At 43.3% G+C, this 25,790-nt stretch overlaps 1 protein-coding gene across 1 annotated transcript in view; it reads right to left on the bottom strand.

Moving 5' to 3' along the window:
• Positions 1–250: 250 nt before the first annotated feature.
• Positions 251–25,790, bottom strand: part of LOC139421841 (intraflagellar transport 74) — a 66,947-nt gene continuing 41,407 nt past the window's right edge. The window contains exons 17-20 of the mRNA XM_071172963.1: positions 5,659–5,822; positions 2,199–2,324; positions 1,898–1,958; positions 251–1,699 (exon numbers count right to left, since the gene is read on the bottom strand). Of these exons, the coding sequence (XP_071029064.1) occupies positions 1,584–1,699; positions 1,898–1,958; positions 2,199–2,324; positions 5,659–5,822 (467 nt within the window). The 3' untranslated portion in view covers positions 251–1,583. The remainder of the gene's footprint in view (positions 1,700–1,897; positions 1,959–2,198; positions 2,325–5,658; positions 5,823–25,790) is intronic.

Raw genomic sequence — 25,790 nt, 5'->3', positions numbered from 1 at the left:
GATCTCTTTGTTTCTTGGGACTTAGAACAAGCATCTCTGTTTTGTCCGAGTTTAAAAATAGAAAGTTTGCAGCCATCCACTTCCTTATGTCTGAAACACATTCTTCTAGCAAGGGCAATTTTGGGGCTTCACCATGTTTCATTGAAATGTACAGCTGTGTGTCATCCGCATAGCAGTGAAAGTTAACATTATGTTTTCGAATAACATCCCCAAGAGGTAAAATATATAAATGTAGAAACGTGACAATGTCGTTGGTCAAACCGTTTTATCAAGAAAGAAAGCAAAAGGACGCTACAGAACATGTTGTATTGACAGTAATGGATCTACAGAGAAATGGTCATGTACAACGTTTGAAATATGTCAAATGTAACTACATAGAAGGATGATTCAAGACACTTTGTTATCATTATACAATTGGGTCTCATATGCGGTTTGAGTCCAGTATATCTCTGCTCAAACACATACGTATATCATATTTGGTTGAGTATATATACTTTTGAACGGTTGAGTATATAGTATAGTATATATATATATATAATCTGTCAACCCATACGTACACAATCGTTTGGGGTCAATAAGAAATGTCCTTGTTTTTGAAAGAAAAGCACATTTGTCCATTAAAATATCATCAAATTGATCAGAAATACAGTGTAGACATTGTTAATGTTGTAAATGACTATTGTAGCTGGAAACGGCAGGTTTTTTATGGAATATCTACAGAGGCCCATTATCAGCAACCATCACTCCTGTGTTCCAATGGCACGTTGTGTTAGCTAATCCAAGTTGATCATTTTAAAATGCTAATTGATCATTAGAAAACCCTTTTGCGATTATGTTAGCACAGCTGAAAACTGTTGTTCTGTTTAAAGAAGCAATAAAACTGTCCTTCTTTAGACTAGTCGAGTATCTGGAGCATTAACATTTGTGGGTTTGATTACAGGCTCAAAATGGCCAGAAACAAAGAACTTTCTTCTGAAACTCGTCAGTCTATTCTTGTTCTGAGAAATGAAGGCTATTCCATGCGAGAAATTGCCAATAATCTGAAGCTGGCCTTCTAGGCAGAGTTGCAAAGAAAAAGCCATATCCCAGACTGGCCAATAAAAAGAAAGGATTAAGATGGGCAAAATAACAGTCTAAAGGCCAGTTTTATTGCTTCGTTAATCAGGACAACAGTTTTCAGCTGTGCTAACATAATTGCAGAAGGGTTTTCTAATGATCAATTAACCTTTTAAAATGATGAACTTGGATTAGCTAACACAACGTGCCATTGGAACACAGGAGTGATGATTGCTTATAATGGACCTCTGTACGCCTATGTAGATAATCCATTAAAAATCTGCCGTTTCCAGCTACAATAGTCATTTACAACATTAACAATGTCTACACTGTATTTCTGATCAATTTGATTATATTTTAATGGACAAAAAAAAGAATGGCGTTTCTTTAAAAAAAGAAGGACATTTCTAAGTGACCCCAAACTTTTAAACGGTAGTGTATGACGGAGGGGTTGATGCAGGAAGTGGGACATGGAGACTGCCTCCAGAGAGAGGAAGCTGTAGCTGTCCTTGTCCCCGAGTCAGTTCCTAGATCTTGGTTCCCTGCAGGGTGTCTATGAGGATCTTGTTGTACTCTGCCAGCTGCCTGGAGACAGTCTTCACCACCGGACGGTAGTCGCTCTCCATACCCTTAGAGGCGATGACTGGAGATGTAGGAGTCAAGGAAACTTTGGTTTATACAACATGTCCCCCCCATTGGGGATATTACGTCTACCATTGTCAGTCCTGTAATGTATAGATCCCGCAGATCCATTCTGCCTGTGGTGTGAACGACAGACACCAACCTACTGATTCAGTCCTGTAATGGAACTTGATTGTGTCCAATCAAAACACAAGGATACACTCTTTCATGACGAAGTTGTTCTGCTCGTGATGTTGCCACTTCCTCTCCAGATTGGTCAGCTGAAAACCAACAGAAAACAGTGATTGGTTGAGAGGAGAAAAAAAAACAGGCAAGAAACACTCAAAGAATGTTCAAGCTCCAAAGTTATTATGACATCATGAGTGTTCGTGAAAGGCAATAGACAGGCCACATCAAGTTAGCCTAGCCTGGCAACTACCATGGTTGTTGGCTAATAGCATGAACAGATCAGACACCAGGCTAACCTCCACACTAGTCTGTAGTCAGTATGGCCTCTGTACCTGAGCATGTGTCTCATTGTCCTGTAGCTGTGTTTTCAGAGCTTCATACACCTCATTCATCTTCTGCATGACCTTGTGAAAGCCGTCTCTCCTCTGGGCCAGGGATACTCTGTCCTCCTGCAGCCTCTATAGGACAATAGACAACAACTTAGATGAACTACCATTCATTCATTAATTCATCCAACACTCATTATGGTGTTAGTAGAGCTACCACAGCAAATCATCAGCTCAGATAGTGAATAGCTGTATATTTTGGATACACAGCTCTGGTGGGGTAATAAAACAAGGATTTACTGAAAAAATATCTTAAGGATGTTTAAGCAGATGAAGTGGGTCAACCAGCCATTGGTTACACCCCTTTCTTCATTGGTTGAAACTAAAACTTGTGTTTCTCAGACTGAGTCAGTGGAAGAAACATGACTTCCTGGTGTCAAATCTCTCAGAGAATGTGTTTCCTGTTTAAAGGAGAGTCGCTTTGTGATGCCTGTAGAGGAGGATGCTTTCACGTTTCCTTGTAGCTCTACCAAGTTGTTCCCATTTGGTAAACTCCCTCAACGATAACACCGTCGCTGTTTACATTAGCGACGTGATCTTACAGGGACTATGCCATGAGACATCTGCCACAGATGGGGGTCTTTCAATAAATATTACATCCTGATTCCTGCGGATACTAAACATTGAAAGAGGACCGTTGTCTTAATGTTATCTTAAAATGCTTTCATGATTAACTATGTAACACATTTTGTAAATCAAATTTTAATTTGTCCCATGATCCAAATACAAACAGGTGTAGTAGACCTTACGGTGAAATGCTGACTTACAAGCCCTTAACCCAACAGGTGTAGTAGACCTTCCGGTGAAATGCTGACTTACAAGCCCTTAACCATTAACAATGCAGTTTTAATAAAGACTTTGAAGAAAATATTTACTAAATAAACTAAAGTAAAAAAAATAGTCAACGAAAAAGTACAGCGTCAACGCGGGAAGGTTAGTCAAGCTATTTCGTACATAAAGTGACTATGTATAGATAATAAACAGAGAGTTGCAGCAGTGTAAAAACTAAGGGGGGGGGGGTCAATGTAAATAGACCAGGTGGCCATTTTGATTAAGGCCACCCGCTACAGAGGGTAGATCAGTCTATGAATTGGGTGACTGGAGTATTTGACCCTTTTTGGGGCCTAGTATACAGGTCCTGGATGTCAGGAAGCTTGGCCCCAAGCGATATACTGGGCCGTAAACACTGCCCTCTGTAGCGCCTTGCGGTCAGATGCTGAGCAGTTGCCATACCAGGCGGTGATGCAACTGGTCAGGATGCTCTCGATGGTGCAGCTGTAGAACTTTTCTGAGGATCTGAGGACCCATGCCAAATCTTTTCATTCTCCTGAGGGGAAATAGTCTTTGTCATGCCCTCTTCACGACTGTCTTGGTATGTTTGGACCATGATAGATTGTTGGTGATGTGGTCACCAAGGTACTTGAAACTCTCGACCCGCTCCACTACAACCCTGTCGATGTTAATGGGGGCCTGTTCATCCCGCCTTTTCCTGAAGTCCACAATCAGCTCCTTTGTCTTCCTCACATTGAAGGAGAGGTTGTTGTCCTGGCACCACACGGCCAGCTCTGACATCCTCCCTATAGGCTGTCTCATCGTTGTCGGTGATCAGGCCTACCACTGTTGTGTCGTCAGCAAACTTAATGACAGTGTTGGAGTCGTGTTTGGCCGTGCAGTCATGAATGAACAGGGAGTACAGGAGGGGGCAGAGCACGCACCACTGAGGGGCCCCAGTGTTGAGGATCAGCGTGTCAGATGTGTTGTTGCGTACCCTTACCACCTGGGGGCGGACCGTCAGGACGTCCAGGATCCAGTTGCAGAGGGAGGTGTCTAGTCCCAGGGTCCTTAGCTTAGTGATGAGCTTGGAGGGCACTATGGTGTTGAACGCTGAGCTGTAGTCATTGAACAGCATTCTCACATAGATGTTCCTTTTGTCCAGGTGGGAAAGGGCAGTGTGGAGTTTGATTGCTTCATCTGTGGATCTGTTGGGGTGGTATGCGAATTGGAGTGGGTCTAGGGTTTCTGGGATGATGGTGTTGATGTGAGCCTTAACTAACCTTTCAAAGCACTTCATGGCTACCGACGTGAGTGCTACGGGGTGGTAATCATTTAGGCATGTTACCTTCGCTTTCTTGGGCACAGGGACTATGGTAGTCTGTAGGTACTACAAACTTGGTCAGGGACAGGTTGAAAATGTCAGTTTAGACACTTGCCAGTCCGCGCATGCTTTGAGCACACGTCCTGGTAATCCGTCTGGCCCCGGGGCTTTGTGAATGTTGACCTGTTTAAAAGTCTTAGTCACATCGGCTACCGAGAGCGTGATCACACAGTCGTCCGGAACAGCTGGTGCTCTCATGCATGCTTCAGTGTTGCTTGCCTTGAAGCGAACATAAAAAGGCATTTAGCTCATCTGGTAGGCTCACGTCACTGGGGAGCTCACGGCTGTAGTCCGTAATAGTTTTCAAGCCCTGCAACATCTGATGAGCGTCAGAGCCGGTGTAGTAGGATTCAATCTTAGTCCTGTATTGACGCTTTTCCTGTTTGATGGTTCATCTGAAGGTGTAGTGGGATTTCTTATAAGTGTCCGGATTACAATCCCGCTCCTTGAAAGCGGCAGCTCTAGCCTTTAGCTTGGTGTGGATGTTGCCTGTAATCCATGGCTTCTGGTCGGGATATGTACGTACGTATGGTCAATGTGGGGACAACATTGTAGATGCTCTTTATGATGAAGCAGGTGGCTGAGGTGGTATACTCCTCAATGCCATTGTATGAATCCAGTCTGCTAGCGAAACAGTCCTGTAGCGTAGCATCCGCGTCATCTGACCACTTCCGTATAGAGTGAGTCACAGGTGCTTCCTGCTTTAATTTTTGCTTGTAAACCGGAATCAGGAGGATAAAATTATGGTCAGATTTGCCAAATGGAGAGCGAGTATTCATTTGAGCTGATTATCTGTGAACATAATCATTCAAATGTTAAAAAAAAAAAAAAAAAAAAACATGTCTGCTTTAAAACATATGTTTAATGGGCTGCAGTGAACTTTAACTTGTAAAAAAAACCTCATGGACCCTCCTCCACAGAGGGAGGGGTTAGAGGGCATCCCGTCAAAGCCTGGACCACACACTAATCCCACACTGAGTGACACTTCAGAGCCCGTATTCATTAAGCAGAGTGGCAGTGCTGATCTAGGATCAGGTCCCCTCATCCATATTATCTTAATCATTACACTCTAAAAGGCAACTGATCCTACATCAGCTCGGCTACTGACACTCTATAGGCCCATAGCTGAGGTCAGGTGTACTTTCCAAACATAGGTCTGTACGAAAGAAAGAAAGAAAGAAAGAAAGAAAGGACGGACCAACGGACCGACCGACCCGACCGGACCGGACAGGACGGACGGACAGACAGTACCTTCTTCTTGTCCTCTCCAGCAGCCTTTAGATTGTCCAGGTTGCTGTACGTCTCCAGCTCCTGAGTCATGGTCTCTATCCTGTCCTTCAGGCTGGTCAGCTCTGTGTTGATCTTACTCTCCAGCTGCTCTACCTTCTGCAGGTCAAGGGTCAGACGGTGGTTCTCTGGGGGACGGTTGAGGACGAGACACACAGAGACGGACGGACAAATAGACAGACACAGACGTACATAAAAAAAAAGATCACACAGACAGATCATTGGCATATTTCAAGCGACATCGAGACTTTAATCAATTTAATATATACAGTGAGCTACAACAGGATTGAGTCAGTGACACATTGTTTGTTGTGTTGGCTTCTGGACTCCCAGCACTTTGGATTGGAAATGATACAATGACTGTGAGGTCAAAGTGCAGCTTTCATTTGAGGGTATTATCATCCATATCGGGTGAACACCATTTTAGGGGACCAAAAGTCCCGGACCGAATTAACTTATGTGTATTAAAGTAGTAAAAAGTTGAGTATTTGGTCCCATATTCATAACACACAATGACCTCATGAGGCGTGTGACTCTACACACTTGTTGGGATTCATTTGATGTTTGTTTTGGTTGTGTTTCTGATTATTTTGTGCCCAATAGAAATGAATGGTTAATAATGAATTGTTATTTTGGAGTCACTTTTATTCTAAATAAGAATATAATATGTTTCTAATTGATGTGGATGCTACCATGATCACGGATAATCCTGAAATAAACGTGAACAGTGAGAAAGTTACAGACGCACAAATATCATGCCCCCCCCCAAAAAAAAAAAAAAATGCTAACCTCCCCTGTTATTGTAATGGTGGGGGACGACGGCGACCATGAACAAACATTTCTAAATGTTTCACCCGATTTGGATGAAAATACCTTTAGAGCTGACAGTCTGAACTTTAACATCAGTCATTGTATCATTTCAAACTTCCTTTGGTCACAGTAGGCCTACATTACACTGAGTTACACATAGTTCCATTACACTGAGTTACACAGAGTTCCATTACACTGAGTTACACAGAGTTCCATTTCACTGAGTTACACAGAGTTCCATTTCACTGAGTTACACAGAGTTCCATTACACTGAGTTACACAGTTACAGAGTTCCACAGTTACACAGAGTTCCATTACACTGAGTTACACAGAGTTCCATTACACTGAGTTACACATAGTTCCATTACACTGAGTTACACAGAGTTCCATTACACTGAGTTACACAGTTACAATGCGTTCCATTAGACTGTGTTACACAGAGTTCCATTACACTGAGTTACACAGTTACACAGAGTTCCATTACACTGAGTTACACAGTTACACAACGTTCCATTACACTGAGTTACACAGTTACACAGCGTTCCATTAGACTGAGTTACACAGAGTTCCATTACACTGAGTTACACAGCGTTCCATTACACTGAGTTACACAGTTACAGAGTTCCATTACACTGAGTTACACAGTTACACAGCGTTCCATTAGACTGAGTTACACAGAGTTCCATTACACCGAGTTACACAGTTACACAGAGTTCCATTACACTGAGTTACACAGTTACACAGCGTTCCATTACACTGAGTTACACAGCGTTCCATTACACTGAGTTACACAGAGTTCCATTACACTGAGTTACACAGAGTTCCATTACACTGAGTTACACAGAGTTCCATTACACTGAGCTACACAGTTACACAGAGTTCCATTACACTGAGTTACACAGAGTTCCATTACACTGAGTTACACAGCGTTCCATTACACTGAGTTACACAGAGTTCCATTACACTGAGCTACACAGAGTTCCATTACACTGAGTTACACAGTTACACAGAGTTCCATTACACTGAGTTACACAGAGTTCCATTACACTGAGTTACACAGTTACACAGCGTTCCATTAGACTGTGTTACACAGAGTTCCATTACACTGAGTTACACAGTTACACAGCGTTCCATTACACTGAGTTACACAGAGTTCCATTATACTGAGTTACACAGCGTTCCATTACACTGAGTTACACAGTTACACAGAGTTCCATTACACTGAGTTACACAGTTACACAGCGTTCCATTAGACTGTGTTACACAGAGTTCCATTACACTGAGTTACACAGTTACACAGAGTTCCATTACACTGAGTTACACAGTTACACAGCGTTCCATTAGACTGAGTTACACAGAGTTCCATTACACTGAGTTACACAGTTACACAGCGTTCCATTAGGCTGAGTTACACAGAGTTTCATTACACTGAGTTACACAGTTACACAGAGTTCCATTACACTGAGTTACACAGAGTTCCATTACACTGAGTTACACAGTTACACAGCGTTCCATTAGACTGTGTTACACAGAGTTCCATTACACTGAGTTACACAGTTACACAGCGTTCCATTACACTGAGTTACACAGAGTTCCATTATACTGAGTTACACAGCGTTCCATTACACTGAGTTACACAGTTACACAGAGTTCCATTACACTGAGTTACACAGTTACACAGCGTTCCATTAGACTGTGTTACACAGAGTTCCATTACACTGAGTTACACAGTTACACAGAGTTCCATTACACTGAGTTACACAGTTACACAGCGTTCCATTAGACTGAGTTACACAGAGTTCCATTACACTGAGTTACACAGTTACACAGCGTTCCATTAGGCTGAGTTACACAGAGTTTCATTACACTGAGTTACACAGTTACACAGCGTTCCATTAGACTGAGTTACACAGAGTTCCACTACACTGAGTTACACAGAGTTCAATTTCACTGTTACACAGTTACACAGAGTTCCATTACACTAAGTTACACAGTTACACAGCGTTCCATTACACTGAGTTACACAGCATTCCATTACACTGAGTTACACAGAGTTCCATTACACTGAGCTACACAGTTACACAGAGTTCCATTACACTGAGTTACACAGCGTTCCATTACACTGAGTTACACAGCGTTCCATTACACTGAGTTACACAGAGTTCCATTACACTGAGCTACACAGAGTTCCATTACACTGAGCTACACAGTTACACAGCGTTCCATTACACTGAGCTACACAGTTACACAGAGTTCCATTACACTGAGCTACACAGTTACACAGAGTTCCATTACACTGAGCTACACAGTTACACAGCGTTCCATTACACTGAGTTACACAGAGTTCCATTACACTGAGTTACACAGTTACACAGAGTTCCATTACACTGAGTTACACAGTTACACAGAGTTCCATTACACTGAGCTACACAGTTACACAGAGTTCCATTACACTGAGTTACACTGCGTTCCATTACACTGAGTTACACAGAGTTCCATTACACTGAGCTACACAGAGTTCCATTACATTGAGCTACACAGTTACACAGCGTTCCATTACACTGAGTTACCCAGAGGTCCATTAAACAGGAGTGCATAAAAACAAGTTCACAGTAAACTGTCACATCAGCTTACATCTGAACTCTGATAACACTTGACAGTGGACAGAATGTTAATTTGGGTGTTTCTTTTTTCCTGTTAGAAGAATAACATTGTTGTGCTGACAGAGTGCTACTGAGCCTGGAGCCTGACCAGACCGTTGCACATAGAGTGTATCCCAAATAGCATGCTGTTAGAATAATAACATTGTTGTGCTGACAGAGTGCTACTGAGCCTGGAGCCTGACCAGACCGTTGCACATAGATTGTATCCCAAATAGCAACCTATTCCATTCCATACTCTGATATACTTAGAGAATCAACTCTCACCCATTTCCTTCATAGCTATAGCTAGTATCATTTGTTGTCTTTATCTGTTGTGGACTAGTACTGTCTTAATCTGTTGTGGTCTAGTACTGTCTTTTTGTCTTTATCTGTTGTGGTCTAGTACTGTCTTTATCTGTTGTGGTCTGGTACTGTCTTTATCTGTTGTGGTCTAGTACTGTCTTTATCTGTTGTAGTCTAGTACTGTCTTTATCTGTTGTGGTCTGGTACTGTCTTTATCTGTTGTGGTCTAGTACTGTCTTTATCTGCTGTGGTCTAGTACTGTCTTTATCTGTTGTGGTCTGGTACTGTCTTTATCTGTTGTAGTCTAGTACTGTCTTAATCTGTTGTGGTCTGGTACTGTCTTTATCTGTTGTGGTCTAGTACTGTCTTTTTGTCTTAATCTGTTGTAGTCTAGTACTGTCTTTATCTGTTGTGGTCTGGTACTGTCTTTATCTGTTGTGGTCTGGTACTGTCTTTATCTGTTGTGGTCTGGTACTGTCTTTATCTGTTGTGGTCTGGTACTGTCTTTATCTGTTGTGGTCTAGTACTGTCTTTATCTGTTGTGGTCTGGTACTGTCTTTATCTGTTGTGGTCTGGTACTGTCTTTATCTGTTGTGGTCTAGTACTGTCTTAATCTGTTGTGGTCTAGTACTGTCTTTTTGTCTTAATCTGTTGTAGTCTAGTACTGTCTTTATCTGTTGTGGTCTGGTACTGTCTTTATCTGTTGTGGTCTAGTACTGTCTTTATCTGTTGTGGTCTAGTACTGTCTTTATCTGTTGTGGTCTGGTACTGTCTTTTTGTCTTAATCTGTTGTGGCCTGGTACTGTCTTTATCTGTTGTGGTCTGGTACTGTCTTTATCTGTTGTGGTCTGGTACTGTCTTTCTCTGTTGTGGTCTAGTACTGTCTCTATCTGTTGTGGTCTAGTACTGTCTTTTTGTCTTAATCTGTTGTGGTCTGGTACTGTCTTTATCTGTTGTGGTCTGGTACTGTCTTTATCTGTTGTAGTCTAGTACTGTCTTTATCTGTTGTGGTCTAGTACTGTCTCTTTGTCTTAATCTGTTGTGGTCTGGTACTGTCTTTACATGTTGTGGTCTGGTACTGTCTTTATCTGTTGTGGTCTGGTACTGTCTTTATCTGTTGTGGTCTAGTACTGTCTCTATCTGTTGTGGTCTAGTACTGTCTCTATCTGTTGTGGTCTAGTACTGTCTTTTTGTCTTAATCTGTTGTGGTCTGGTACTGTCTTTATCTGTTGTGGTCTGGTACTGTCTTTTTGTCTTAATCTGGTGTGGTCTGGTACTGTCTTTATCTGTTGTGGTCTGGTACTGTCTTTATCTGTTGTGGTCTAGTACTGTCTCTATCTGTTGTGGTCTAGTACTGTCTCTATCTGTTGTGGTCTAGTACTGTCTTTTTGTCTTAATCTGTTGTGGTCTGGTACTGTCTTTATCTGTTGTGGTCTGGTACTGTCTTTATCTGTTGTAGTCTAGTACTGTCTTTATCTGTTGTGGTCTAGTACTGTCTTTTTGTCTTTATCTGTTGTGGTCTGGTACTGTCTTTATCTGTTGTGGTCTGGTACTGTCTTTATCTGTTGTGGTCTGGTACTGTCTTTATCTGTTGTGGTCTAGTACTGTCTCTATCTGTTGTGGTCTAGTACTGTCTCTATCTGTTGTGGTCTAGTACTGTCTTTTTGTCTTAATCTGTTGTGGTCTGGTACTGTCTTTATCTGTTGTGGTCTGGTACTGTCTTTATCTGTTGTAGTCTAGTACTGTCTTTATCTGTTGTGGTCTAGTACTGTCTTTTTGTCTTAATCTGTTGTAGTCTAGTACTGTCTTTATCTGTTGTGGTCTGGTACTGTCTTTATCTGTTGTGGTCTAGTACTGTCTTTTTGCTTGCTAGGGCCATCAACGTTTTAAGTGCTTCCTGTCTTCCCAGTGGTCTACTTGGTGTATGAACTGCTGCCTGTCTTCCCAGTGGTCTACTTGGTGTATGAACTGCTGCCTGTCTTCCCAGTGGTCTACTTGGTGTATGAACTGCTGCCTGTCTTCCCAGTGGTCTACTTGGTGTATGAACTGCTTCCTGTCTTCCCAGTGGTCTACTTGGTGTATGAACTGCTTCCTGTCTTCCCAGTGGTCTACTTGGTGTATGAACTGCTTCCTGTCTTCCCAGTGGTCTACTTGGTGTATGAACTGCTTCCTGTCTTCCCAGTGGTCTACTTGGTGTAAGAACTGCTTCCTGTCTTCCCAGTGGTCTACTTGGTGTATGAACTGCTTCCTGTCTTCCCAGTGGTCTACTTGGTGTATGAACTGCTGCCTGTCTTCCCAGTGGTCTACTTGGTGTATGAACTGCTTCCTGTCTTCCCAGTGGTCTACTTGGTGTATGAACTGCTGCCTGTCTTCCCAGTGGTCTACTTGGTGTATGAACTGCTTCCTGTCTTCCCAGTGGTCTACTTGGTGTATGAACTGCTTCCTGTCTTCCCAGTGGTCTACTTGGTGTATGAACTGCTTCCTGTCTTCCCAGTGGTCTACTTGGTGTATGAACTGCTGATTACTCATCATTTTGCAGATAGTTGTTGACACATCAATCAGGCTCAAGGGGGCGGGGCAATTTGTGACTTGTTTTGGTAATCAGTGGCTGTATTGGAGAGGTGAGTGGATTCATCTCTCCTAGGGTAATCAGAAATTAGTACAGGGAGAGGTGCTCTTCACCTCTGCTAGGTAATTAGCAATGTTAGTACTTCAGTCACCCCTGTTTTCTCAGCGGCGGGTGCGTCGCAGAACTAAGACGGTTCTGTTGAGTTCATCCAGGAAGGAAAGAGAGAAAGGCTCTCTCTCTCTCTCTCTCTCTCTCTCTCTCTCTCTCTCTCTCTCTCTCTCTCTCTCTCTCTCTCTCTCTCTCTCTCTCTCTCTCTCTCTCTCTCTCTCTCTCTCTCTCTCTCTCTCTCTCTCTCTCTCTCTCTCTCTCTCTCTCTCTCTCTCTCTCTCTCTCTCTCTCTCTCTCTCTCTCTCATCTTACCTAGTTATTTACTCTCTCTGTCAGTATCTCACCTAGTTATTTACTCTCTCTCGTCAGTATCTTACCTAGTTATTTACTCTCTGTCAGTATCTTACCTAGTTATTTACTCTCTCTCGTCAGTATCTCACTTAGTTATTTACTCTCTCTGTCAGTACCTTACCTAGTTATTTACTCTCTCTGTCAGTATCTCACCTAGTTATTTACTCTCTCTCGTCAGTTTCTTACCTAGTTATTTACTCTCTCTCGTCAGTATCTTACCTAGTTATTTACTCTCTGTCAGTATCTCACCTAGTTATTTACTCTGTCAGTATCTTACCTAGTTATTTACTCTCTGTCAGTATCTTACCTAGTTATTTACACTCTGTCAGTATCTTACCTAGTTATTTACACACTCTGTCAGTATCTCACCTAGTTATTTACTCTCTCTGTCAGTATCTTACCTAGTTATTTACACTCTCTGTCAGTATCTTACCTAGTTATTTAAACACTCTGTCAGTATCTCACCTAGTTATTTACTCTCTCTGTCAGTATCTCACCTAGTTATTTACACTCTCTGTCAGTATCTCACCTAGTTATTTACTCTCTCTGTCAGTATCTTACCGAGTTATTTACTCTCTCTGTCAGTATCTTACCTAGTTATTTACTCTCTCTGTCAGTATCTTACCTAGTTATTTACTCTCTCTGTCAGTTTCTTACCTAGTTATTTACTCTCTCTGTCAGTATCTCACCTAGTTATTTACTCTCTCTGTCAGTATCTTACCTAGTTATTTACTCTCTCTGTCAGTTTCTTACCTAGTTATTTACTCTCTCTGTCAGTATCTTACCTAGTTATTTACTCTCTCTGTCAGTATCTTACCTAGTTATTTACACTCTCTGTCAGTATCTTACCTAGTTATTTACACTCTCTGTCAGTATCTTACCTAGTTATTTACTCTCTCTGTCAGTATCTCACCTAGTTATTTACTCTCTCTGTCAGTATCTTACCTAGTTATTTACACTCTCTGTCAGTATCTTACCTAGTTATTTACTCTCTCTCGTCAGTATCTCACCTAGTTATTTACTCTCTCTGTCAGTATCTTACCTAGTTATTTACACTCTCTGTCAGTTTCTTACCTAGTTATTTACACTCTCTGTCAGTATCTTACCTAGTTATTTACACACTCTGTCAGTATCTTACCTAGTTATTTACTCTCTCTGTCAGTATCTCACCTAGTTATTTACTCTCTCTGTCAGTTTCTTACCTAGTTATTTACACTCTCTGTCAGTATCTTACCTAGTTATTTACACACTCTGTCAGTATCTTACCTAGTTATTTACACTCTCTGTCAGTATCTTACCTAGTTATTTACACTCTCTGTCAGTTTCTTACCTAGTTATTTACACTCTCTGTCAGTATCTTACCTAGTTATTTACACTCTCTGTCAGTATCTTACCTAGTTATTTACACTCTCTGTCAGTATCTTACCTAGTTATTTACACACTCTATCAGTTTCTTACCTAGTTATTTACAGATGGTCTCATTTTGCTCTGTTGTATCTTTGGCAACTATGTGTGTGTTTTCTGTACCTGTTCTCTCCTCTCCCTGTAGGCTTTACATAAGCTCTCCACCCCTTTGGCTGCAACTCTTCTAATGTAATGTACCCTGTGTGCACAACCCCATGTTGAATTCTGTGTCTCTGGCAGCGTTTGGAACTGCCGATCTGCTGTCAAGAACACTGAGTTCATCTCAGCCTAGGCTGCCCTTCAGTCCCTTGACTGTTTGGCCCTGACAGAGGCATGGATCACCCCAGAGAACACTGCGACTCCAGCTGCTCTCTTTTCATCTGTTTTCTCTCATAGTCCGAGAGCTTGTGGTGGTCACGGTGGTGGTACAGGGCTACTCAGTGGAGATGTTCTCTTTTCTCCCTCTCTCACCTGTCCATCTCCTCATTTGAATTCCATTCTGTCACTGTCACTTCTTCACTCAAGCTTAACATTGTTGTCATCTATCGCCCACCAGGTGCCCTTAAAGAGTTCCTCAATGAGATTGACACCTTCATAAGCTAATTTCCTTGACGATGGCACACCACTCTTGGTACTTGGCGACTTCAACCTCCCCACGTCTGCCTTCGATTAATTTCTTTCCAACTCTCTTTTTCCCCTCCTTTCCTCTTTTGACCTCAGCCTTTCCCAGTACCCTCCAACTCACATCTTACTAGAGGCTGTTCACCTACTAATCTTACTGCAAACCCCTCCAGGTCTTTGATCATGCTTTGTTTCCTTTTCTGTCTCCCTTTTCCTCCAACCCTAACCACTCAACCCTTACCCAGATGGTCATGCGCCGTCACAATCTTCACTCAGTCTCTCCCACTACTCTCTCCTATCCTATCATCTCTCCCTTCTGCTAAATCCTTCTCCCACCTGTCTCCTCGTTCTGCCTCTTCAACCCTCCCTTTCCGTATCCCAAGACTCGCACTGGCCCCCTTTCCTCCTGGCCAGCTCGGCCCTCTCCTCCTGCTCCATGGCCGAGTGACTAATTGTGAGCTTACAGAACAGGGCTGCGGGCAGCTCAGCGAAAATTGAGAAAAACTTCCTGAGGACCTATCATCCTTCCACTCCCTCCTTCTCTACCTTCTCTTCCTCGCTATCCGCTGCTAATGCCACTTTCTAGCACTCTAAATTTCAAGCTTCTGCCTCTATTTTCCACCTTCTCCTCCCTCCTTAATCCTCCACATCCTCCCTCTTGGAGGATGACTTTGTCAACCACTTTAAAAAGAAGGTTGACAACATCGGTTCCTCATTCACTCAGCCTATTGAGTCCACTGGTCCCACTCATTCACTCAGCCAATTGAGTACACTGGTCCCACTCATTCACTCAGCCTATTGAGTCCACTGGTCCCACTCATTCACTCAGCCTATTGAGTACACTGGTCCCACTCATTCACTCAGCCTATTGAGTCCACTGGTCCCACTCATTCACTCAGCCTATTGAGTACACTGGTCCCACTCATTCACTCAGCCTATTGAGTCCACTGGTCCCACTCATTCACTCAGCCTATTGAGTCCACTGGTCCCACTCATTCACTCAGCCTATTGAGTCCACTGGTCCCACTCATTCACTCAGCCTATTGAGTCCACTGGTCCCACTCATTCACTCAGCCTATTGAGTCCACTGGTCCCACTCATTCACTCAGCCTATTGAGTCCACTGGTCCCACTCATTCACTCAGCCTATTGAGTCCACTGGTCCCACTCATTCACTCAGCCTATTGAGTCCACTGGTCCCACTCATTCACTCAGCCTATTGAGTCCACTAGTCCCACTCATTCACTCAGCCTATTGAGTCCACTGGTCCCACTCATTCACTCAGCCTATTGAGTCCACTGGTCCCACTCATTCACTCAGCCTATTGAGTCCACTGGTCCCACTCATTCACTCAGCCTATTGAATCCACTGGTCCCACTCATTCACTCAGCCTATTGAGTCCACTGGTCCCACTCATTCACTCAGCCTATTGAGTCGACTGGTCCCACTCATTCACTCAGCCTATTGAGTCCACTGGTCCCACTCATTCACTCAGCCTATTGAGTCCACTGGTCCCACTCATTCACTCAGCCTATTGAGTCCACTGGTCCCACTCACACAGAACTACCCTACGCATTGACCTCTTTCTCCCCCTCTCTCTCTCCAGATGAAATCCTGCGACTAGTGAGGTCCGGCCGCCCGACAACCTTCCTGCCGACCCCATCCCCTCCTCCCTTCTCCAGACCCATTCCTCACTTTCCTCATCCCTGACCACTGGCTGTGTCCCCTCTGACTTCTAAATGGCCCGAGTCACTCCCCTCCTCGAGAAACCAACACTCAACGCCTCTGACGCAAAAAACTACAGACCGTTATATCCCTTTTCTTTCCAAAACACTTGAGCGTGGTGTCTCTGACCAACTCTCTCGTTATCGCTCTCAGAAGGATCTTCTTGACCCTAACAAGTCAGGCTTCAAGATGTGTCACTCAACCGATATTGCTCTTCTGTCACAGAGTCTCTCCACTCCGCAAAATCTCACTCTCTCTCCTCTGTTCTCATCCTCCTAGATCTATCCGATGCCTTCAGCACTGTGAACCGTCAGATCTTCCTGTCCAATCTCTCAGGGCTGGGTGCCTCTGGCTCTGCACGCTTTGATCGCATCCTACCTGGCAGGCCACTCCTACCAGGTGTTGTGGCGAGGATCTGTGTCTGCACCACACACTCTTATGACTGGTGTCCCCCACGGCTTGGCTCTAGGCCCTCTCCTCTTCTCTCTATACACCAAGTTAATCGCCTCCGTCATGGCTATGCGGATGGCTACTTTTCTCCTTCCCCCTTTCTGATACCCAGGTGGCGACATGCATCTCTGCGTGCCTGACAGATATCTCAGCTTGGATGTCGGCCCACCACCTCAAGCTCAACCTCGACAAGAGGGATCTGCTCTTCCTCCCGGGGAAGGCCGGCCCATTCAAAGTCCTCTCCATCACGGTTGACAACTCCACAGTGTCGCCCTCCCATAGTGCAAAGAACCTTGGCGTGACCCTAGACAACACCATGTCATTCTCTGCAAACATCAAAGCAGTGACTCACTCCTGCAGGTTCATGCTCTACAACATCTGTAGAATACAACCCTAACTCACACAGGAAGTGGCGTAGGTCCTAATCCAGGCACTTATCATCTCCCATCTGGACTACTGCAACTCGCTGTTTGCTGGGCTCCCCGCTTGTGCCATGAAACCCCTGCAACTTATCCAGAACGCTGCAGCCCGTCTGGTGTTCGACCTTCCCACATCACCCCACTGCTCCTCCGCACTCCACTGGCTTCCAGTCAAAACTCACATCCTCTACAAGACCATGGTGTTTACCTACAGAACAGCAAGAGGAACTGCCCCTCCCTACCTTCAGGCTCTGGTCAAACCCTACACCCCAACCCATCCACTACAAGACCATGGTGTTTACCTACAGAACAGAAAGAGGAAATGCCCCTCCCTACCTTCAGGCGATGATCAAACCCTACACCCCAACCCGAGCACTCTGTTCTGCCTCTTGTGGTCTCTTGCCCCTCCCTACTTTCAGGCTATGATCAAACCCTACACCCCAACCCGAGCACTCTGTTCTGCCACCTCTGGTCTCTTGGGCCTCCCTACCTTCAGGCTATGATCCAACCCTACACCCCAAAACTGAGCACTCTGTTCTTCCACCTCTGGTCTCTTGCCCCTCCCTACATTCAGGCTATGATCAAACACAAACCCTAGATAGAGAGAGAGAGAGTGTTATTTAAAATACTCTTGAGGATTTAAGATGTTTTTGGGAAAATGGGCAGGGACTCTGACCTAGCTTCAGGGTGAAGGTTGTTCCAGGACAGAGAAGAGTCGAAATGCTCCTGTGAACTAACAGTAAAATGTACTTACTGTGATATGTGGTTGTCCCACCTAGCTATCTTATGATGAATACACAGACTCACTGACTCTGGATAAGAGTGTCTGCTAAATGACTCACTGACTCTGGATAAGAGCGTCTGCTAAATGACTGACTCTGGATAAGAGCGTCTGCTAAATGACTGACTCTGGATAAGAGCGTCTGCTAAATGACTGACTCTGGATAAGAGCGTCTGCTAAATGACTCTCTGACTGGATAAGAGCGTCTGCTAAATGACTCTCTAACTCTGGATAAGAGCGTCTGCTAAATGACTGACTCTGGATAAGAGCGTCTGCTAAATGACTGACTCTGGATAAGAGCGTCTGATAAATGACTGACTCTGGATAAGAGCGTCTGCTAAATGACTGACTCTGGATAAGAGCGTCTGCTAAATGACTGACTCTGGATAAGAGCGTCTGCTAAATGACTGACTCTGGATAAGAGCGTCTGCTAAATGACTCTCTGACTGGATAAGAGCGTCTGCTAAATGACTCTCTAACTCTGGATAAGAGCGTCTGCTAAATGACTCTCTGACTCTGGATAAGAGCATCTGCTAAATGACTGACTCTGGATAAGAGCGTCTGCTAAATGACTCTCTGATTCTGGATAAGAGCGTCTGCTAAATGACTGACTCTGGATAAGAGTTTCTGCTAAATGACTCTCTGATTCTGGATAAGAGCGTCTGCTAAATGACTGACTCTGGATAAGAGCGTCTGCTAAATGACTCTCTGACTCTGGATAAGAGCGTCTGCTAAATGACTCTCTGACTCTGGATAAGAGTGTCTGCTAAATGACTCTCTGACTGGATAAGAGCGTCTGCTAAATGACTCCCTGACTCTGGATAAGAGTGTCTGCTAAATGACTCGGTGACTCTGGATAAGAGTTTCTGCTAAATGACTCTCTGATTCTGGATAAGAGCGTCTGCTAAATGACTGACTCTGGATAAGAGCGTCTGCTAAATGACTCTCTGACTGGATAAGAGCGTCTGCTAAATGACTCTCTGACTCTGGATAAGAGCGTCTGCTAAATGACTCTCTGACTCTGGATAAGAGCGTCTGCTAAATGACTGACTCTGGATAAGAGCGTCTGCTAAATGACTCTCTGACTCTGGATAAGAGCGTCTGCTAAATGACTCCCTGACTCTGGATAAGAGCGTCTGCTAAATGACTCCCTGACTCTGGATAAGAGCGTCTGCTAAATGACTCTCTGACTCTGGATAAGAGCGTCTGCTAAATGACTGACTCTGGATAAGAGCGTCTGCTAAATGACTCCCTGACTCTGGATAAGAGCGTCTGCTAAATGACTCCCTGACTCTGGATAAGAGCGTCTGCTAAATGACTCCCTGACTCTGGATAAGAGCGTCTGCTAAATGACTCCCTGACTCTGGATAAGAGCGTCTGCTAAATGACTCCCTGACTCTGGATAAGAGCGTCTGCTAAATGACTCTCTGACTCTGGATAAGAGCGTCTGCTAAATGACTCCCTGACTCTGGATAAGAGCGTCTGCTAAATGACTCTCTGACTCTGGATAAGAGCGTCTGCTAAATGACTCTCTGACTCTGGATAAGAGCGTCCGCTAAATGACTCTCTGACTCTGGATAAGAGCGTCTGCTAAATGACTCCCTGACTCTGGATAAGAGCTAAATGACTAACATGTAAATGTAAAATGTAAGATCCTTAGAGCCTTCTACAGCCTTAGAGCTAGCCCATTATCATCCCACCTTGGATGAAACCAGAAAGATTTATGTTGATGACAGGACAGAGCTAGAGGTCAATAGAGATTAAGGGCCCAGGCTCTGGGGAAAGGGGAAGACAGTCGGGCGGGCTGGGACAGAGGCAGGATGGGACAGGGGCGGGCTGGGGCAGGAGAAAGCACTCGGGCAGGGGCTGGGACAGGGGCGGGCTGGGACAGAGGCCGGATGGGGCAGGAGAAAGCACTCGGGCAGGGGCTGGGACAGGGGTGGGCTGGGACAGAGGCCGGATGGGGCAGGAGAAAGCACTCGGGCAGGGGCTGGGACAGGGGTGGGCTGGGACAGAGGCCGGATGGGGCAGGAGAAAGCACTCGGGCAGGGGCTGGGACAGGGGCGGGCTGGGACAAAGGCAGGCTGGGACAAAGGCAGGCTGGAACAGGAGCAGGCTGGGACAGGGAGGGACAGAAGCAGGCTGGGACATGGGCAGGCTGGGACAGAGGCAGGCTGGGACAGGCATGGGCTGGGGAAGCCTGAGTCTGGGCTTGGGGGCTGGAACAGGGGCCCCGCAGGGTCTGGGAGAATTATTTAGAGCAGAGGGCAGAGGCTGGGGGCAGGGACCAAAGACAGGGAGCTGTGCTGGGGCAGGTCTGAGAGCAGGAAGGGGAAGCAGCCCGGTTCCTACTGATAGCGTTGCGCCCCAGACCCAGCCAGTGGAGGGGGAGCTGCTGCTGTGTACAGAGCAGTAAAGTGCCCCATCAGCACTTCTGTGCATTCTCTACAGCTTCCTCCTGGGGTTAGGGCCTTTCTCTCTCCCCCCAGGAATCCCTGCCTCACACACAGACACATTGCTACATAGGGCCGCTGGGTAGTGCACAGATAATCGTCTGTTTATTAAATGATGTAGAGAGTATGATTATAATTGTTATGAAGTTACATGAATTACAAAAAAAACACCAGCGTGGCCTGATCATTTACCTCAAAAAGCGAGTGTCATTATTTCACTTCTGTAAGATTGACTCTGAGCTATTTTCACTGAGCTGTGAAAGGAAAAGCCCACTGATGAAAGACAGACTAGTGAAAGGAACCATGTTTCTCTGGCTCAGAACAGTAGGATCAAGGACATGTAGCAGCCTAGCGGGTGGCTTTGGCAGTGGCTGCATCCCAAATGGCACCCTACTCCCTACATAGGCCCGTTAACCAGAGCCATAAAGCAGTGCACTATTTGTGGAATAGGGGTTCCATTTGGGACGTAGACAGTTTCAGTGATAAAACATTATTTAGAGGGAACAGCGTTAGTTATGTTGATAAGACATTATTTAGGGGGAACAGCATTATGTTGATAAGACATCATTTAGAGGGATCAGCATTATGTTGATAAGACATTATTTAGAGGGAACAGCATTATGTTGAGAAGACATTATTTAGAGGGAACAGCATTAGTTATGTTGATAAGACATTATTTAGAGGGAACAGCATTATGTTGCTAAGACATTATTTAGAGGGAACAGCATTAGTTATGGTGATAAGACATTATTTAGAGGGAACAGCATTATGTTGCTAAGACATTATTTAGAGGGAACAGCGTTAGTTATGTTGATAAGACATTATTTAGGGGATCAGCATTATGTTGATAAGACATTATTTAGAGGGAACAGCATTATGTTGATAAGACATTATTTAGGGGGAACAGCATTATGTTGATAAGACATTATTTAGAGGGAACAGCATTATGTTGATAAGACATTATTTAGGGGGAACAGCATTATGTTGATAAGACATTATTTAGAGGGAACAGCGTTAGTTATCTTGATAAGGCATTATTTAGAGGGAACAGCATTATGTTGATAAGACATTATTTAGAGGGAACAGCATTATGTTGATAAGACATTATTTAGGGGGAACAGCATTATGTTGATAAGACATTATTTAGAGCGAAGATAATTATGTTGATAAGACATTATTTAGAGCGAACAGAATTATGTTGATAAGACATTATTTAGTGGGAACAGCATTATGTTGATAAGACATTATTTAGGGGATCAGCATTATGTTGATAAGACATTATTTAGAGGGAACAGCATTATGTTGATAAGACATTATTTAGAGGGAACAGCATTATGTTGATAAGACATTATTTAGAGGGAACAGCATTATGTTGATAAGACATTATTTAGAGGGAACAGCATTATGTTGATAAGACATTATTTAGAGGGAACAGCATTATGTTGATAAGACATTATTTAGGGGATCAGCATTATGTTGATAAGACATTATTTAGAGGGAACAGCATTATGTTGATAAGACATTATTTAGGGGGAACAGCATTATCTTGATAAGACATTATTTAGAGGGAACAGAATTATGTTGATAAGACATTATTTAGAGCGAACAGAATTATGTTGATAAGACATTATTTAGTGCGAACAGCATTATGTTGATAAGACATTATTTAGGGGATCAGCATTATGTTGATAAGACATTATTTAGAGGGAACAGCATTATGTTGATAAGACATTATTTAGAGGGAACAGCATTATGTTGATAAGACATTATTTAGAGGGAACAGCATTATGTTGATAAGACATTATTTAGAGGGAACAGCATTATGTTGATAAGACATTATTTAGAGGGAACAGCATTATGTTGATAAGACATTATTTAGGGTGAACAACATTATGTTGATAAGACATTATTTAGAGGGAACAGCATTATGTTGATAAGACATTATTTAGAGGGAGCAGCATTATGTTGATAAGACATTATTTAGAGGGAACAGCATTATGTTGATAAGACATTATTTAGGGGATCAGCATTATGTTGATAAGACATTATTTAGGGGATCAGCATTATGTTGATAAGACATTATTTAGAGGGAACAGCATTATGTTGATAAGACATTATTTAGAGGGAACAGCATTATGTTGATAAGACATTATTTAGGGGATCAGCATTATGTTGATAAGACATTATTTAGAGGGAACAGCATTATGTTGATAAGACATTATTTAGAGGGAACAGCATTATGTTGATAAGACATTATCTAGGGGATCAGCATTATGCTGTGAGGCTGAAGACAAAGGAAGGAAACCCCTGGCTCTGAGCCAGCTCTGTATTTGATAAATAAACTCAGTTACGAGGAGGAAACGGGTGGGGGGGGGGGGAGCAGGGAGTCGATCTGATCAGTGTGGGCGGCTGTAGCTACAGTGCCTTGCGAAAGTATTCGGCCCCCTTGAACTTTGCGACCTTTTGCCACATTTCAGGCTTCAAACATAAAGATATAAAACTGTATTTTTTTGTGAAGAATCAACAACAAGTGGGACACAATCATGAAGTGGAACGACATTTATTGGATATTTCAAACTTTTTTAACAAATCAAAAACTGAAAAATTGGGCGTGCAAAATTATTCAGCCCCCTTAAGTTAATACTTTGTAGCGCCACCTTTTGCTGCGATTACAGCTGTAAGTCGCTTGGGGTATGTCTCTATCAGTTTTGCACATCGAGAGACTGACATTTTTTCCCATTCCTCCTTGCAAAACAGCTCGAGCTCAGTGAGGTTGGATGGAGAGCATTTGTGAACAGCAGTTTTCAGTTCTTTCCACAGATTCTCGATTGGATTCAGGTCTGGACTTTGACTTGGCCATTCTAACACCTGGATATGTTTATTTTTGAACCATTCCATTGTAGATTTTGCTTTATGTTTTGGATCATTGTCTTGTTGGAAGACAAATCTCTGTCCCAGTCTCAGGTCTTTTGCAGACTCCATCAGGTCTTCTTCCAGAATGGTCCTGTATTTGGCTCCATCCATCTTCCCATCAATTTTAACCATCTTCCCTGTCCCTGCTGAAGAAAAGCAGGCCCAAACCATGATGCTGCCACCACCATGTTTGACAGTGGGGATGGTGTGTTCAGTGTGATGAGCTGTGTTGCTTTTACGCCAAACATAACGTTTTGCATTGTTGCCAAAAAGTTCAATTTTGGTTTCATCTGACCAGAGCACCTTCTTCCACATGTTTGGTGTGTCTCCCAGGTGGCTTGTGGCAAACTTTAAACAACACTTTTTATGGATATCTTTAAGAAATGGCTTTCTTCTTGCCACTCTTCCATAAAGGCCAGATTTGTGCAATATACGACTGATTGTTGTCCTATGGACAGAGTCTCCCACCTCAGCTGTAGATCTCTGCAGTTCATCCAGAGTGATCATGGGCCTCTTGGCTGCATCTCTGATCAGTCTTCTCCTTGTATGAGCTGAAAGTTTAGAGGGACGGCCAGGTCTTGGTAGATTTGCAGTGGTCTGATACTCCTTCCATTTCAATATTATCGCTTGCACAGTGCTCCTTGGGATGTTTAAAGCTTGGGAAATCTTTTTGTATCCAAATCCGGCTTTAAACTTCTTCACAACAGTATCTCGGACCTGCCTGGTGTGTTCCTTGTTCCTCATGATGCTCTCTGCGCCTTTAACGTACCTCTGAGACTATCACAGTGCAGGTGCATTTATACGGAGACTTGATTACACACAGGTGGATTGTATTTATCATCATTAGTCATTTAGGTCAACATTGGATCATTCAGAGATCCTCACTGAACTTCTGGAGAGAGTCTGCTGCACTGAAAGTAAAGGGGCTGAATAATTTTGCACGCCCAATTTTTCAATTTTTGATTTGTTAAAAAGGTTTGAAATATCCAATAAATGTCGTTCCACTTCATGATTGTGTCCCACTTGTTGTTGATTCTTCACAAAAAAATAAAGTTTTATATCTTTATGTTTGAAGCCTGAAATGTGGCAAAAGGTCGCAAAGTTCAAGGGGGCCGAATACTTTCGCAAGGCACTGCATATAGTCCAGTCTTAGCCTAACAATGTGTGTCTGCGCGTGTTGACAGTGTAGTGTCCTCATCCTCTGCTGATTGCTTATCGTGTAGTCAGGAAGATAAGGTAGAGATGGATCTGATGCGTACTGTTACTAATCAGCAAGGAGGAAACTGGGGAAAGTAAGAATGACAGTCCAAGCAGTAACGCACATGTGCCACAAATCGAGTTGAACACAGATTCCATAAAACTTCTTAGTCGTAAGTTTTCAATATAAAGACGTTACTGTAAAACGTTCTGTATCATATCAATCGGCACACTACTTCGTCAGTATTCAGAGAGATATCTCTCATTTCAGCCTATAGAGTGTTTGTAGACATCATCCTTACTGTTGGGGCTGGGTTTCCTTACTGTTCGGTCAGCAGTTCTCATTAAGTCACCATGGAGGTAAATTGAAAATGCAGATTTGTACCCAGTTCGACAAATCGAGTCTTAGTTGGTTGTCAAAGAGAGACGAGAGAGTTTTACAGTAGGGTGGACTAGTGTTGTGGAGGTCACAACATGTTGTCAGCCGGTGATTGTCAAGCAAATAACTGCCGGTCTCGCGGTAACTGACCGTTTATTAACATAAACACATTTAGCATCTCTTGGCTTCCACATCTAGGCTACAAGCAAGTGATGCAGACCATTGGACCGTCTACATTTTTTAAAAAAAATCTAATAAATCCATGTAATATAGTCTACACCTTCACAATAAATCCATGTAATATATCCTCCACCTTCACAATAAATCCATGTAATATAGCCTCCACCTTCACAATAAATCCATGTAATATAGCCTCCACCTTCACAATAAATCCATGTCATATAACCTCCACCTTCACAATAAATCAATTTAATATAGCCTACAACTTCACAATGAATCCATTTAATATAGCCTCCACCTTCACAATAAATCCATGTCATATAGCCTCCACCTTCACAATAAATCAATTTAATATAGCCTACAACTTCACAATAAATCAATTTAATATAGCCTCCACCTTCACAATAAATCCATGTAATATAGCCTCCACCTTCACAATAAATCCATGTAATATAGTCTACACCTTCACAGTAAATCCATGTAATATAGCCTCCACCTTCACAATAAATCCATGTAATATAGTCTACACCATCACAATAAATCCATGTAATATAGCCTCCACCTTCACAATAAATCCATGTAATATAGCCTCCACCGTTACAGTATCACTCATCAGGGATGCAGCTGCGTGCTTCCTGATCCAATTCCGAGGTGCATATTGAAGATATTGGGAAGAAACTGTCCACATTTCCTTTTCGTCGGCCAACAAGATAAGTTAGGACTAACGAACAGCAAAAGCACTAGTTTATGTCAATCTACTATCTATCCTCCAAAGTACAAAAGTTTATATTC

This window comes from Oncorhynchus clarkii, chromosome 12 (genome assembly GCF_045791955.1).
Source record: "Oncorhynchus clarkii lewisi isolate Uvic-CL-2024 chromosome 12, UVic_Ocla_1.0, whole genome shotgun sequence".
Classification (NCBI taxonomy): Eukaryota; Metazoa; Chordata; class Actinopteri; order Salmoniformes; family Salmonidae; genus Oncorhynchus; species Oncorhynchus clarkii.
This window is presented reverse-complemented; position numbering and strand designations above follow the sequence as displayed.